At 42.4% G+C, this 16,404-nt stretch overlaps 1 protein-coding gene across 1 annotated transcript in view; it reads left to right on the forward strand.

Annotated features, from left to right (window-relative positions):
- Positions 1 to 9,072: 9,072 nt before the first annotated feature.
- Rxfp2 (relaxin family peptide receptor 2) overlaps positions 9,073 to 16,404 on the forward strand; it is a 63,528-nt gene continuing 56,196 nt past the window's right edge. Inside the window, exon 1 of the mRNA XM_021162802.2 lies at positions 9,073 to 9,179. Coding sequence (XP_021018461.1) covers positions 9,137 to 9,179 — 43 coding nt within the window. The 5' untranslated portion in view covers positions 9,073 to 9,136. The remainder of the gene's footprint in view (positions 9,180 to 16,404) is intronic.

Genomic DNA, 16,404 nt, shown 5'->3' on the forward strand with positions numbered 1-16,404 from the left:
ACTCAGCACTGGCTTGGCATTTTAAACAGCCACCTAGTAAAGTTCTAATTTATTTTGTCACCCGAAGCCTTAAGGTGAGTCACCCAGAAACTAAAAACGTATGCACCAGAAGGCCATGGCTCTTGACTAAGTGCACATTTAAATTCAGGTGCAGTTTGCGTTGTTCCAAAAGAGGAAGAATTAATATTTCAGGAACACTTTTATAAGTAACAGAAGGAATGTTAGCCCTGGAATTAATTGCTGAATAATTTATTCCAAGAAATTTGGGTGTAACAAATTCTATAATGGCTATTGGGAGAACATTTTGAATCATATACTAGTTCTATTTTCTGAGGACTCTTCACAGTGACTTCTGGTGTTTGCCCACTTTCCACTCACATCAGCAAAGAATGTGTGTTCCTCTTTCCACTCATCCTGGCCAGCATTTATTGCCTCTTCCTTTCCTAAGAAGTTACTTTGACTGAGGGAAGCTTAATGAAGTTTTAATTTGATACTGAATATTTTTCATATGTTTATTCAACAGTCATACTCTCAAAATTTCACATTCATCGATTAGGCTATTTGATTTTGGCTTTACTTTCTTATTTCTTTATATATTCTGGAAGTTATCCTTCTATCAGATGTATAGCAGGCAAATATTTTTCATAATGATGTATGCTAATGGACTCATGTGCTGTTCAGAAGTTTAGCAAACTTAGCTGTTTAGTAAAATCCCACTTATCAAAAAAAGAGGAGAAAATGCCTATAATGAAATTAAATTTATATATTAGGTGACTCCATGTAGACTGCACATATTAGTTGCTTTTCTCCTTGCGGTGACAAAATACCCAACAAAAGCAACTTAAGAAAGGGAGGTTCAGGGCTGGAGAGCTGGCTCAGTGGTTAAGAGCACTAACTATTCTTCCAGAGGTCCTGAGTTCTCACAACCATCTGTAATGGGATCCGATGCCCTGTTCTGATGTGTCTGAAGACAGCAGCTACAATGTATTTAGATAGATAGATAGATAGATAGATAGATAGATAGATAGATAGATATAGATTAGAGATAGAGATAGAAATATATATATATATATATATATATATATATTTACACACACACACATTTTTGCTCACAGCAGAAAAACAAAACAAACAAACAAACAAACAAAAAAAACCCCAAAAAAAACCATGGCCTCCAGGGTATGAGGCAGTCGGTCTCATAATGTCCACAATAAGATAGCAAAGAAAGATGGATGCTGGTAGCAGACCATTCTCTCCTTTTTATTGGTGGGACCCCCACATTCAGAATGGGTTTTCCCATCTCATCTCAGTTGAGTATTTGTAGAAGAACCTTCACGGATATACCCATGGCTTTGCCTCCTAGATGATTCTAAATCCAATCAAATTAGCAAGGAAGATTGGTCAACACAAGCCCCGCCCTTCACTTGTTCACTTGACAACCAAACACCTCACTTTAAATCACAGCAATCTACTCTGGACCTCAAAGGTTCACAGCTATCTCATTATGCAAAATGTGTTTGGTTCACCATCAACATTCTTTAACAATTGTCTTTAACAATCCCTGCACTGGTTTTTGTTTTTAAATACATTTTGTATTCAAAACAAAGGGCTCATAGCTGTGAGCCCCTTTATTCAACCAAACAAGTTACATCCTATATTGTGACAATGGGTCACAATAAATATTCTATCCCAAGAGGAATGAACATGGGGATACCAAGGAAAGACATGCTCAAAGCAATATCAAAAACCACCGGGAAAACCACCAAACTCTACTACATCGGGTCAGCACCAGCAGTCTATGGCGGCATCACATGGACTCCCACTGTCCCAGGCAGCCCTGCCTGTCCAGGTCTCCCTCCATGCAGGCTGTCTCCTGCAGTGGCTTGCCTCTGTGCTCGCAGATTTCCTTGGGGGACATCTTGTTGTCCTGGTGTCTCCAACACTTTGGTGTCTCCATGTCTATTTGGGTTTTATCTTCACAGTTAAACCCATCTAGAAATATCCTCCTGAACACACCAGAGATTTGTCTACTAGCTTCAATCAAGTTAACTATGGAAATTAGCCATCTTGTGGTGCATTCTTAGAAGCAAGGTGATGGCCGTTGTTTTCCCTGGAATACTAAGGATGCATTGGACCAGTGGCTGACAGATATGAGCCTCTACCAGATTCTCTATGGAAGTCACAACCACAGTGACATTAAATTCTTTGTAGCTTTCGGGAAACAAACATACCTGCGTTGCTCGTGACTCTGCAGGTTACCTGTCACCTGTCTGGGGTTGGTATGTGTCTTGAGGATGGCTGACATTATTTCTTAACCTCAATCCTCAATGGAGATGGACAGAACTCAGGACTCACCTACGAACCCTCATAACTCAAACACATGGCTCCTTCCCTTTCCTAGCAGTTCCGTTGAAACCCCTGTCTGCGCCCTTCAGTTTAGTTGTTTATTCTATCTTGTTCTTAGTTTTCTTTAGGAGATAGTTCCAGGGAGCTGGAGAGAGGCCCTGTGGTTAAAAGTATGCACTGCTCTATCAGGGGACTCACGCAAGTGCCCATGTTAGGTGGCTCACAACCCCCTGTAACTGCAGCTCCAAAGGATCTCCTCCCTTATTCTGGGCTCCCCAGTTACTTTCACCCACATGTACATACACACATGGGCACACAATTTTTAAAAATAAATAAATGTAATAAAAGCAATTCTAGGTACCATTTTTAGTTCACTTTCTCTCAGAACTTTGAGTATGGCCACGCTTATTCTGACGTCTGATGCTGTTGTTGACAAGCCTGCACACATTAGAATTCGGGCTTTTCTAAACATCTATCTTTTTATAAAGCCATAATTTCAAAGACCAAATGTCTACAGGTAGACTTATGCTTACTAGCTGTTTGCATATTCACAGAGCCTTGTGTTTTATTAGTTCTCTCTTGGTCCCGAGCCTCTGGAATATTATCTCTTCTTCATTTCTACTGAGCTCGCTCTGTCGGCATTTTGATTCATTATCTATTGAAAATTTTCATTCTTTCCTCTGAACTGCATGGTCTGTTGTTTGAGTTCTTAAGTCTCAGAAATATATTATTCATTTCTTAACATCTCTGTGGTTCTTTTTAAAAGGTTTACTTGATTTTATTTGTGTGTGTGTGCGTGTGTGTTTGTGTGTGTGTATATGAGTGTTTCCCTACATGTATGTCTGTGTACCATGTGTGTACAGCATCCACAACAGCCAGAAGATGGCATAGGAATCCCATAGAAGGCAATTACAGTTATGAGACACCCTGTGGGTGCTGCTAATCGAACCTGAATCCTCTAGAAGAGCAGCCAGTGCCCTAAACTACTGAGCCAGCTCGCTGAACTCTCTGTGGTTCTTTTGCACGGTTAGTTCTTTCTTACTTCTCCTATGATTCCACCTACGGCCCCGTTAAGGCATTTAATATTCCAAACCCAATCACCTCAACAGCCACAGTGTTTGGGGTTCAAATCTATCATTGTTGTTTCTTACCCGTGTGTGTTTCATTGGCCTTTGATAATGAGCTAATATTTGGCTGACATTAAAATGTGTGACATTAAAGTGTGGGAAACTAACTTGAGGGTGTTTTCCCGGGGAGTTTGTACTTTTTGTGGCTGAGGTCTGGTCTCCACCTTTCAGAGTCCTTAGAGGGATTGTGGGGGAGCTCTCAGAACCAGCCAGTGACTTGAAGACTAGGAGATGCAATTCTAGTATCCACGTCTATTTATCAGATGGCCTAGCCTTTTGTATTAGCTTACTGCTCTCTGTAAACATTCCAGCACATTTTTGTCTTTCTTTCCCTTTGGATTTCATTTCCTTGTCTCCAGAAAGGTAATCCAATTTCCTTAATGTAGATGCTGGTATCTCGAAGTGCAGAGGCTTTTAGAATGTTATCCAGGCATCCACCACTCCACCAGCAGTGGATGCCTGGATAACAGGTTTTGCTCTGGCTGTGTGTGCTTAATAGCAGCTCTTGCCAAGAGTGACAATTCCAGATAACTGAAGCTTAACGTGACTTAAATTATTTTAGATTTGTAACAGCACAGTGAGTATGTGTGGATCCTCTTGACTATACAAGACTGGGTGAGAGGTTTGCTCAACTAACGGACGCAAAGGCTGATGGGATTGTGTTAGCTTACATTTCTTCTGCCAGTAAGTCTGTGGCCATTTATGAGAGGGTTATATAAAGTATCAATTTTAGTGACTAATGAATTCATTCATGCCCTCCACACTGAAAAGCTAGCATGTAATTATAATCACAGATACCATAGCTGCAGAACAGAGTTACATAGATTTTTTTCCCCCCATAACTTACGGTGAGTAAATTACCCAGGTGACTACTGCCATCATCAGCTCGCTGCTGTAAGCTTTGGATTTCTAGCTGTAGTTATTGTATAAATCCAGCTTTGTGAGGAAAAGTCTTACATAGTTATGTAATTATGCCTGGGATATCAGCTAGCCCTTTACAAACAGAAAAGGATATTAAATTGGTAATGGACAAAATTTGTGATAAAGGGGAGCAGACTGTGTAGTGGTGAGAGGTGTTTCCATGCCTGTACCACCCTTAGGCACGGGGTGGGGGGTGGGGGTTGATGGTTTGAATAAGAAAGTTCCCCACAGGCTTATATATTGTAATGCTGGGTCTCCAGGAAATGGAGCTGTTTGAAAGGATTGGAAGGATTAGGAGGTGTGGCCTTGTTGGAGAAAGTGCATCATTGGGGGTGGGATTTGTGGTTTCAATCGCCCATGGCAGATCTTGTCTCTCCCTCTCCCTCTCCCTCTCCCTCTCCCTCCCCCCCCTCCCCCCTCTCCCTCTCCCTCCCCCTCCCCCTCCCCCTCCCCCTCTTAGATACTTTCTTTTATAAAAATTGCCTTGACCATGGTTTCTCTTTACAGCCAAAGAACACTGACTATAAGAGGGAATTTAGCAAAAGCCTTGATGAAAAGCACAGCTTGGCATGCTAGGTAATAGCGGCTCATGCCTTTAATGCCAGCACTCAGGAGGCAGATACAGGCAGATCTCTGGTCTAGAAAGCACCTTCCAGGACAACCAGGGCTACAGAGAAAAACCCTGTCTCAGAAAAAGAAAAAAAGAAAAGAAAAAGAAGAAAAGAAAAGGACAGGAAAAGTTTGGTAAGATAGTCATACATAATTCTGAAGTGATATTAAATTCAAACTTTTCTGAGCATAGGTAAATTATATTTGTAATTTTATCTTTTTTTTAATCTAAATGGAAGTATTTGCCAGGCATGGTGGCGCACGCCTTTAATCCCAGAACTCGGGAGGCAGAGGCAGGCAGATTTCTGAGTTCGAGGCCAGCCTGGTCTACAAAGTGAGCTCCAGGACAGCCAGGGCTATACAGAGAAACCCTGTCTCCAAAAAAAAAAAAAAAAAAAAAAAAAAAAAAAAAAAAAAAAAAAAATTATCTTCCACTAGCCACCAGAAAAGATGTCTTTTATTATTATTATTTTGTTTTTGTTTGGTTTTATATTTATTTTATACATGTGAGTATTTTCCCTGAATGTATGTATGTGTACCATGTATATGCCTGGTGCCTACAGAGGTTAGAGACAGTATCAGATGCCCTGGTTACAAATGGTTGGGAGCTGCCATGTGGTACTGAGATTCGGGCCCAGGTCCTCTGAAGAACAGCCAGGGCTCTTAACAGCTATGCCATCTTTCCAGGCTGAAATGTTATTGTCTTCAATGACAGAATATTGTACAGTCTCTCTATAATGAACATTTGGACTGCGTAGAATGACTTCTCAACAAACACAAGAGAAAAGCAGGCCTGCCTGGTTACATCTTTCACCAAAATAAATTTAAATTTGGATGGTTTGAAACCAAAGCAACAGATAGTGTATTTAACAGCCGTTACATATCTGAGAAAGTGCTGGATATCTGTTAGCCACTAGAAAGGTGCAAATCAAAACCCCACTGAAATCCTGAATTACCCATATTGTACCAAAAAAAAAAAAAAAAAAAAAAAAGCAAACAACACACACACACAACAACACACACAAAACCACAAAAAACAAACACCAGACCAGTGATGGTGATGTATATACCTTTAATCCTAGCACTCAGGAGGCAGAGGCAGGCTCTCCAAGAGCTGCATAGTGAGATCCTGAGGGAGGGGGGAGGCAGACAGACAGACAGACAGGTAAAGAGGAAGAAAGAGAGAAAAGGAGGAGGGAAGGAGACAGAGAAAGAAAGAGACAGAGTCACAGAGAACAGAGAGACGCACAGAGACAGAGAAAGACCACTCGGAGAGCCACTGATCCCTAGTCAGTGATGGAAGCACGGCAAAGCTTGGTGTCAGGAGTAACCATAAATCAGGAGAGGGGAAGGACAGACCAAGCAAGCAGACGACAGCCATCCTTCTGCACACCCTTTTAATCTGGCTGCTTCCAAGTGGTTCTGGGAGTTGATGAAACCAAGCAGCACACAGACCACCCCCTCCCTCTCTGAAGACAGATTGGAGAGAACTGAGGTCAGATTACTACAGAGATACCTGCAGGCGCGTAGGGACTCAGCCTAGAGGCCCCAGCGACACGTTTACGATGAAGAAAATGCAGTGAACCAAGACAGTGGGGCATTCTAAAGCCATAAAGAAGCCAGACAAAGTCCAGGCACGAAGAGCGGAGTCCCCACGTCCACTAAGGAACTACGGACAATCGACAGGTACTGGCAGAAAGAAATCAGTTTTCTTTAGTGGTGCGGCCCTGGTTAGGTAAAGCACAGCCCCAAGGATGACCACACACCTCGCCACAGGACCTGGACTTGGGTTTAAAATAAAAAAGAGGACACAAGGTTGGGAATGTGTGTCTACAAAAAGTTGGTGTAAGGGGATGAACGTGATCAAAATACACTGTACAGAATTCTCAAAGCGCCACTAAAAGGTGAGAAGAAGGAAATGAATGGGGTGGGGGTGTTCAAAAGACATCGCCTAACAGCTTGTTTGATCAGTAAGTTTCTCAAAGAGAGAGGGTTGACTTTTCAATTCAACAGCATTTTATAGGGGACGCAGATCCCCTATTCAGACAGAATCAGGTACCTAAATTTTCAGTACCTGAAAATAAACTCCCCTCCATTTGTAAGAACCCCAGTGCATTGTAGTGGATAATAAGACAGGTATTTACATGAAATCTTGCAGTATTCGTATCAAAAAGTACAGGCACTGCCGACGGGTGATTGTAACAACAAGAGTGAGGTTGATTCAAGACAAGATCAATAAAGTACATGTGTACTTCTCTGAACCAATTTGCCAGGCCTTCCATTCTAGCTCTGCATGAAGCCGGCCCTGAAATTTCCCTGCTGAGTTTGCCTCTCTGGGTCTGAATCCATTCACCCTGCTTAACTTAGTTACATCTTCAGCCTGTGTGTATTTCAACCTCTCCCCGTTGCAGGTCAAAGGCCAGCGTGCAACCCCCAGGACACCGGGCAGATTTAAAATGCATTAACCACAAACATATCCAAGCGCTCAGGCTTTCTGCCTTCAAATGTCAGTAATGAGCTGGAGGAGGTCTTAATTATTATTTATAGTTGTTGAATTCAGACTCTTCCTGGGCTAACATTTCAAAGATTAAGTCTGAGCAGCCCTGGTGGGAAACGATGAGCTGGCTTTTGCAATTTCAGAAGATATTAAGCTTGGCCTTTGATATTAATGCAGAATTCTAAACTAAATTCTTTGAAGTCTAGACACCATTTTCTTTCTCTGAAGATATATCCTTGTGGGAGATATATTTAAACTTCAAATATTGCCTTGTGGTGGCCAATTAATGGTACTTAGTTGCATTTTAGAATTTATGCTTTAGACTTTAACACCAGATCCGTCATCTTGGCAGAACACAAATATAGGGAGGGTCATTTAATCAACAGAGTGGGTTTTTTTTTTTTAAGTGATGGGGGGGTTGTTTTTGTTTTGTTGGAGTTTCTTTGTTTGGGGAGGCTGGGGAAGGGGGGTGGAGGCGTGGAGGCTATCTTAAAAGACCTCAAGTTCAGTGAACAACAACAACAACAAAAGTTTCTTTAAACCTAAGAGAAGATCTTCGAGTATTTCTTTTCCTGATTCCTTTTCCTTTGGTCCTGTATCAAGGGAGAGCATTGAAAGAAATTTAACTCACTTCTTAAAAGGCAGAAGAACCAACTTCATTGCGTGATAAATAAAATATTGTATATCTCTAATTCCGTTTGAATTCTTAGCCTATCAAAAACTGGAAGGAAAGACAGAGCGAGGCTGGCCCCAGCTGCCAGCAGCCAGTCACTGCAGGCAAGCGTCAGACAGCCTTTGCATCCGCTCCCAAACCCTCCGCTCTAATCCACACTAGGACCCTTTCTCCACCGACACTCCCCAGGTAGTGAGAAAAGAAGTCTGTACTCGGACAAGAAAATCCTACTTGTCTTTTTGGGATGTTCTTTAGGATCGCACTGGGATCAACGGGAGTCCCTACACAAAGCGGACTGGTTAAAAAGCTATCTTTGGGGTGTGAGGGGGGAAGAAAGTCACAGTGACTTTGTGTAGATGTGGGACTTGTAACGCTCACCTCTTCTGAATGTCACTTGAAAACATCTCAGTATGGTCCTTCACACAGTCCTCCATGTATGTGTCAATGAGGACGTATCTCTCAGATGCTTCTTGTATGAAAACTGCTTCTAAAGAGTTTCCCAGTTGGTCCACGGTAGATGTACGGTCCTTCACACTCTGGAATTTGTACTATGTTTAGATTAAGAATGGGTGCAAGTCACTCCAGGTGCTTTGAGAAAAAAAACATTAAGCTATTAAAATGTTGCTTATTAATAAGGTTAGAGAGCTATTTACCTTCTCTCTTTTCTTACACCTTACCCTTCTTACACCGTGATGAATGTAATGTCCAGAAACACAAGTCTACTTTTAAAATAAAGCGAAGCGAGAGAAGGGAAAGGACGGAAAGAGAAGCAGACTCCCCAGTGACAAGCGTCGGTGTCCCTTCGTGCCAAGGAGGTTTCAGCTGAGCATGCTCAGACACATGGGAGGCACCAGACTATCAAAACTCCTTCTGAGAAGCAAGGACACATCTACGAACTCAATGCTGCAAATCTACAGCTCTTTCCTCTGACACCGGACACCTCTCGAGCGCACACCGGCCACAATGTGGCTCCTACTTCATGTCATCCTTCTGACAGAGGTCAAAGGTAAGGCTGCCGCTCTCTTGCTACAAGTGGCATAGGGTTCCCAGAGATTAGAAAATCATTATGTAGTTCTGTGATGTTTACAAGAGACTCTGTGCGGTGTTTGGAAGATAGACGTCCCGCTATGCATCCGCAGAAATGGTCGTTAATTTGTCTGGCACACCGAGGAGCCCAGCAGTTTTCAAATGCAGTATCTATCTCCCAGAAACGTGACTTTTTATGTCGTTAGAACTAAAGATGGGTTGTATTTTCTAAATCAGTGTTGACATATCAATTCGAGCAGAGGCAAGCGCTTCTGAGAGCAAGGGAGGATATTCGTAAACTAAAAAATGTGTTTGTATAAACTCAACCTGTTTGAATATGCTCATAAAATGAGTGTAATTGATTGTTTGTGGTTATGGGGTTTGGAGTTTGGGTTTTTTTTTGTATATTTGTTTGTTTTTGTTAATCTAAACTGGGGACTGCAAACCACAAAAGCAAATCCAAAAATGTCTGAGTTCACCTATATAAAAGTTATTAAAATATAAAAACATGTACTTGATATAACTCTCTTACCTGCTCTGAGATTTAGAAAGTTGATGTGAAGTTCTCACTTCCCAACCAGTGACTTTCATGTGTTTAGGGCTACAAACAAATAAAGTAAAACCTAATTTTGCCACAAGTTTATACACTTCCTATTGCTGCCCAGGGCACAGGAGCTCATTCTTACTTTGGTCCAAAGGAACTCATAGCTTTTCTTTCAAACTTTTCAGAATAAATATTGGAATTTGAAACTATCATTAGCCTCTTTTAAAAAAAAATCAATTTAATTAAATGAGATACAAGTGAGCAGTTTTCATCTTTAAGCAAAACGCACCGCTTAGGACAATCAAATGTAACTTCTGAGCATAAAATCTAGTATTTAAGGACAACTACCAAAAGATTTTTAAATGCTTAAAATTTTATTTTGAACTTGTAACAACACTAAAACTTTATTCCACATTGTACATCAAAGGCCTTATCCACCCCGATGTACCCGGAGCGGTTTCAATTTTGCATTCTAACCTCTCCTGCACGCCAATCTATTCTCTAAAAAGGAACAATAAATTCTTCTTTCAGGAAACCGCAGCTTTAGAAACAGGGGTCTGATTTGATTTAAGATCTAAAAGCAGAAGCCTGTGTTCTGTCTTTAGTCATGATATTCAATTTTGGAGGATGGTTAAGAATGAGTGATTTAAAGAGTCCTTGGGATCTTTAAACGATGCTCCAACTCTAACCACCACTCACCAAGTTACTCATTCTGTGCACTTGAGTAGGCTTGCACTGGCCTTTCTGACCCCCAAATCACCTCGAAGAGACTGCGTATGGTTTTGCTGTAGTGCACTGGGCTCTGAAAAGTGGGAGAGAAAGGGAGAAGAAAAAGATCATTTTGGATCTTTCTAAATGCCCGACTTCAGATTTATATCTTGAACCTAAAAATAGCTCAGTCCTCTGCTCCGTTTTATTTTTTTAAGTCTGCGTTACTTTTCCTCATTTTAAACCTTTCTATTTACAGTAACTCACTTTAGAAGTGCAACGTGTCGGTCCTGACATCTTATGAAATTGTAATTATTTGTTTAGTAATTGCCAGAGCTTTTGCGTTTCCTCATACAATTCTTGACAGTTAAAATAGTAAGGCTCTCTGTCATGACCAAACAAAGGCCATTATTAATTTTTTTTTCCCTCAGAGTAAAAATTGTTTTCGGAAGTTAAGTCTGAGTGGTCGGTCATTTTTTTAGGGCAGTATAAGTAAGCCACATGATTGACTGTTTTCTCTTTGGGCCACGGTCACTCAAGTGCTTAAGAAGTAAGTGACATTTACTGTCTTAATGCATTGGCCAACAGCTCCAACCTTCACAACCTGACGCCTCTCATGACGTGCACTTCATGACTTTTGCTAACCGGCCCCAAACCACCCTAAAAAGACTTTTAATGAATGGATAGGGGCAGTGTTAACTCAAAACAGTTAAACTCAAACAGCGTGCTTAGGCAGAAAATTAAAGTCTCAAGTATGGAGAATCCTGCTTGATAACTTCCACCGGTTATAGCCCCAAGTCATTTGCTGCTCCTTAATAAATGTGATCCTTCTTCCAAGCAGAGCCCTGGCGCCATTCTGCAGTGAGCAGTGTTTGAGGTCCCCCTAGTGGCCAAATTGCACCTAGGCCTTAAGGGGGTGCTTTCCAAACCATGGGTCATTTAACTGCATCGCTAGGACTACAGAAAAGCTTCTCCAACTACATTTTAATTTCACACAATTGCATCCATGCTGTGCCTAGCTGTGAAAATCAATTGTACTTCAACCCAATCCTCTTGAAAATCTTTCTCGCCATTAATGGAAAAAATAAGTTTGCTCGCTTGAGGCAAAAACAGAGCCTGCTTGGGATGAGCGAGCTGGGACCCCAAAGTCAAAGCGTCCTCAGGTGTGTAACCTCCAGAGGCGTAACTCTGCACATTCTGCTGCAGGTGCATGTGAAGAGGCACAGCCAACTGCAGGAAAGACTTTCAGAATACCTTCCACTTGAACCCAAGACACAAAACTGGGACGCTAATAATGAAAAGCTGCGTGCTTTTTAAATCTTAAAAAAAAAAAATGCAGTTTCAAATAAAATTCAGCTAGTAACAAATTATCTGGGGTAAGGTAGTTATGCAATCATAAACTCACGGAGCTTTTAGAATGAGCCAGCGTCCCCAAACTCCATCTTTTACTTATTCAGTAAGTGTGTAAGTTGCTAATTAAGCAGAATCAATGTGTTTGTTTTACAAGGGAAACACTAATGAAGGTATGAGGGGGGCGGGGAAATCGCGTGGAAACAATTCTTTTTTCCCGTGTGCTTAATTTACAGTGCGTTAATTTCTCGTGGCTATACTTCCAGAGGAGAAAGAGACCTAGAAGGGTTCTGAATATATAAAATGCCCTCCAAAAACAATTACTTTAGCATTCACATGATAAAGAGCCTTTTGAAAGGTTAACACTAGAAAGAAATTGCATTAGCCAGGTTGTGAAGCAAAAGGCCGTTCCAATGTGTTCAGTGACAAGGGACAGAATCCCAGCCTTCCTTTCTTCCCTGTCCTCCTGCCCACCAGTCACTATTTGGCCCCTTGCCTCTGTCCCTGGTGACACCTCCTGCTCCCTTCTCTCCGACTCCTAAGTAGGAGGCTAGTCTGGTTTTGTTGCGATTTTTTTGTTTGTTTTTTGCTTTCATTTTGACTTCACCTTTCTAATTGGCTTGTAAAAATTGTATGGGGACCATGTGATGTATCTGTATGTGCCCACGATGCGATGTTCAAATCATCAGAATCAACAAATACTTTGGTACATTTTTCATTTCTTCACAAGCAAGTCCTTTAATACCCTTTTTGTCAGCCTTAGTTTTACGTCTGACATGTGTTGATTGTTCCCGTCAATAGGAGTCGGTGTGAGGAGTCCGTGGAGTACCAATCAAAGCAGGATCATTTGAATTTCCCTGCCCGTCACGTCTCCTCACGCTTGGAGTGTGTGCGCGCCTATGTTCCAGGCGCAAAGAAAAACATAAGACACATGCTCTAATGTAGGAGTTGTGAGAATTTACTTGAAGGTGGAATAATTGTTGCTAGAGGCTGACGAGAATCCGGGAAGGGAAGAGATTGATAGAAATTGCCAGAACAGAAGGGGCACATTCTGCTGTCTTACAGCACAGTGGCCTGACCACAGTTCACGTGGCCTGGTAGGCATTCGATGACGTCACTGCTGCATAGGTTCACTTCCGGTGAGATCCTCTTTGTGCATCTCCCTTGTCCCATCACGTCTACATTCTAGCCAAGTTCTCTGCTGTCTTCCTGGTCTCCATGCTCTGAAATCTTCCCGGGTTTCCACGTCTGTGCTTTCCAGCCCTCTTGTTACGTCACAGTCTCGGCTCTCTGTCAATCCTGCTACAGAGCCCTGAGTCGCCCTAAATCGCTCGGCTGCTCCATCAACGTTGTCCACATCTGCGGCTGCATTCCCACTTGGGGAACCATTTATCTTTCAGCGAGACCCTTCTTTAAATAGTCCTCTCACCACCTGGTGTCTTTGCTGGGCTTTGCTGCCCCCCCCCCCCAACTCCCAACCCCTAAAGGCTTCCTGTAGCTTTCTATTTCCTATTAACTCAATTTCCTTTCTGGAGGGGTGGCTGTCCTCTCAACTCCAGGCCTAGTCAATGGTCATCTGTGATTCTGTGAGCTAAGATTTGGGGGAAGGGGGAGGGCACAAAACTGAAACCGAACCAAATAATCATTATATCTTCAATCTTAATATGTCAGCACCAGCATGCTTTCTTCTTAAGGTGTGTAGTGGTTTGTCCCAATTCTGAAATATAGGAACCTCTGGAAACGAAGTTTGAACAAATTTGTCTACAAGTTTAGTCTCAATCAGTCAGGGACAATTCAGACTCCTTCTTTAAACATGTATTGTTTTTTTTAAAAATGCATTACTTTGTTTTATAGAACACTAATTCACCTGACTGGAAAAATTTTTTTGCCTTATTCAGCAGGAAAGGGTATGCAATTGTGAACTTTCCAAAATTAGTAAAAATACGTACATAAATATGTACGTATGTACATTGGAGCTGGAGAGATGGTTCTGGTTGAGAGCACTGGCTGCTCTTGCAGAGGACCTGGGTTCAGTTCCCAACACCCACAGGGTGGCTCACAACCATCTGTAACTCCAGTTCTAGAGGGAATCTGATGCCCTCTTCTGGCATCTTTGGGTACTGCATCTGTTTTACCTGAATGTAGCATAGTGCCGCGGTGGAGGTCAGAAAAGGGAATGAGATCCCCTGGAAACCGGAGTTACAGTCCCTTGCAGGTGCTGGGAATCGAACTCTCATCATCTGGAAGAGGAGTCAGTGCTCTTTACCACGGACCCACCTCCCAAGCCTCTATTCACGGAGGTTTTTAAGGATTTGGATTTTAAACTACTTCTTAAAGCTGTCTTATTCCCTACTTCTCCAAATATAAATTCTCCCTGTGCTTGGCCCTAAACTTGTTTGTGAGGTTGGAGAAAATGTCACCCCATTTTTGACCCACTACAAGTGGACTCATGGGTGTATCCACATAGGCAGACTGACCCCCAGCTCATTCTAATAGTTCAGACGTTTTGTCTTGTGGATGATCCAGCTCCACCCCCCTGTCCTGCTTACAGAGTCTCCACTGCTTTCCTGCTGGCTATGAGCAAAGGGTTTTATTGAGATCACCCCTTTGGGTGACCAGCCAGAGAGGGTCTTTCCTGGCTCGCTCAGAGCAGCTGCACTCAGCTGCCTCAAGCTATCATTGAACCTGACTCTGAAAGTACAAGTTAAAACACCACAGCAGGCTTTGCTTTTTAGGAAAAGGGTTTCATATAGAAGCATATGTGAGATTTGCCCACAGTAGAGTGGAGTCCTTTCCAAAAAAGTCATGACACCACATGCATGCAGTTCCCACAGAGGCCAGAAGATGGCGCCAGATCCAGATCTTGGGATTACAGGTCGTTGTGACCCAATAAGAGAGTATTGGGAACTGAACCCAGGTCCTCTGGAAAAGCAGCCAATTCCCTTAACTACTGAACTGGCGCTTCATCCCCAAGTCATTAGAAAAAAAAAAAAAGACTATGGTAATTTTTGTTATACAATCTGTATAACAAAACCCTGGATCATTTATCATGTTAATTCTATTTGTAAATCATTTTATTTTTTTAATTTGGTGGTGATGGAGACAATTAAATATTTGGCAAAGGAATTACTAACCCCACACTAACAAAATACAGCCTCTTAACGGGTAGTAATTCAAAACTTTGAATATGCAAGTTTACCTACCTGGCAGCCTTAATGGTAATTGCCATTCCAATCCTATAGGAGAAATGAATCATGTCATAACAGATGTCTAGCAAAAGGTAGCTTTGGTATCTGAGCCTCCTTGTCCCTGTCATTCCTCATCTACGTCTTTGTGTCTTAGGTAGAGACCGTCTGCTTAGCCGCTGCTTGTATCTCCAACTCTCATTTAAGGGGGAAAGCACTGACTTGGTCTGCACCCAGGGCTCTGTCCACTATACCCCTGAACTGCAGTCCCTATCTCCCATTCACAGTTTCTCTGAGTCAGTCTGTTTCAACTGAACAGGCTGAAAAATGTACCTAACCCTGTACGTATTTCTATACCCAACTCCCTTTTATGTAAGTGACGGAGATACTTTAAAACATGGAAGCTGGGTTCTCTTCCAGGGATGTAAATGAGCGACTTTTGCCTGAGGTAAGATGGCACAGACTTGACATAAAACTGTGAAGATGGGAAGATCAGAGGAGGGCATGTCTTGAGCTCAGGGAAAGCTAAAGCCATCCTCCCGGAAGGATTAGGCATCCTTCCACCGGGTTCACTGACGCTGGGGTCGGTCTGCCTCCTTGCATGTGTAAACTGTGTGTATGGGTTGCTCGCTCACAGAAACAGCCCTGCCTATTCCTGAATATTTCATGCGTCGATGACGACGTCTGAGATACATGTCACGTGCTAGAAATCCAGAACTTTCCTTGCCACAGGAACAGTCGAAATGAATAATTTCTTTCCGTCAGGCAAGACTTGTCACACTGTGTGACAAAAAACAAAATCAACTAGAATCGAACACTGCAAGGATCACCAAGAAAGGACTTTGGAGGTGGTAGTTTGTGAGGGGGGCTCATAATCTGGAGTGCCGATCTCGGGAAGGCTCAGGGAGATTTCCCCAGAAGTGGCTTCAGAAATGAATGTGAGATAAAAGGGGAGTGGAAAAGGGAAACAACATGTATTTCCAATGCAAAGAACAGCGCATAAAAAATCCCAGTACGGGGCTGGAGAGATGGCTCAGTGGTTAAGACCACTGACTGCTCTTCCAGAGGTCTTGAGTTCAATTCCCAGCATCCACATGGTGGCTCACAACCATCTAGAATGGGATCTGACGCCCTCTTCTGGTGTGTCTGAAGACAGTTACACTGTATTCATATAAATAAAATAAATATTAAAAAAAAAATTCTCGGTACCTTTCCTTCTGGGAATGTTTTCCTGACAAGAGACAAGATAGACAGAGAAAGTAAAGGAAACTGGGCCAGGGGAATCATTACCTCCCCACAGTTACCTGGCAACAGCCAGGTAGGCCTGGCCAGCTATAAAAGGGGCTGCTTGCCCCCTCCTCACTCTCTTCTTCTCTTGGGCTCTTCCCATCTTGCTCCCTGTCCCCTTACCCCCCCAT

The sequence above is a fragment of the Mus caroli genome, unplaced genomic scaffold (assembly GCF_978045245.1).
Source record: "Mus caroli unplaced genomic scaffold, Mus_caroli_1 scaffold_4, whole genome shotgun sequence".
NCBI classification, from domain to species: domain Eukaryota; kingdom Metazoa; phylum Chordata; class Mammalia; order Rodentia; family Muridae; genus Mus; species Mus caroli.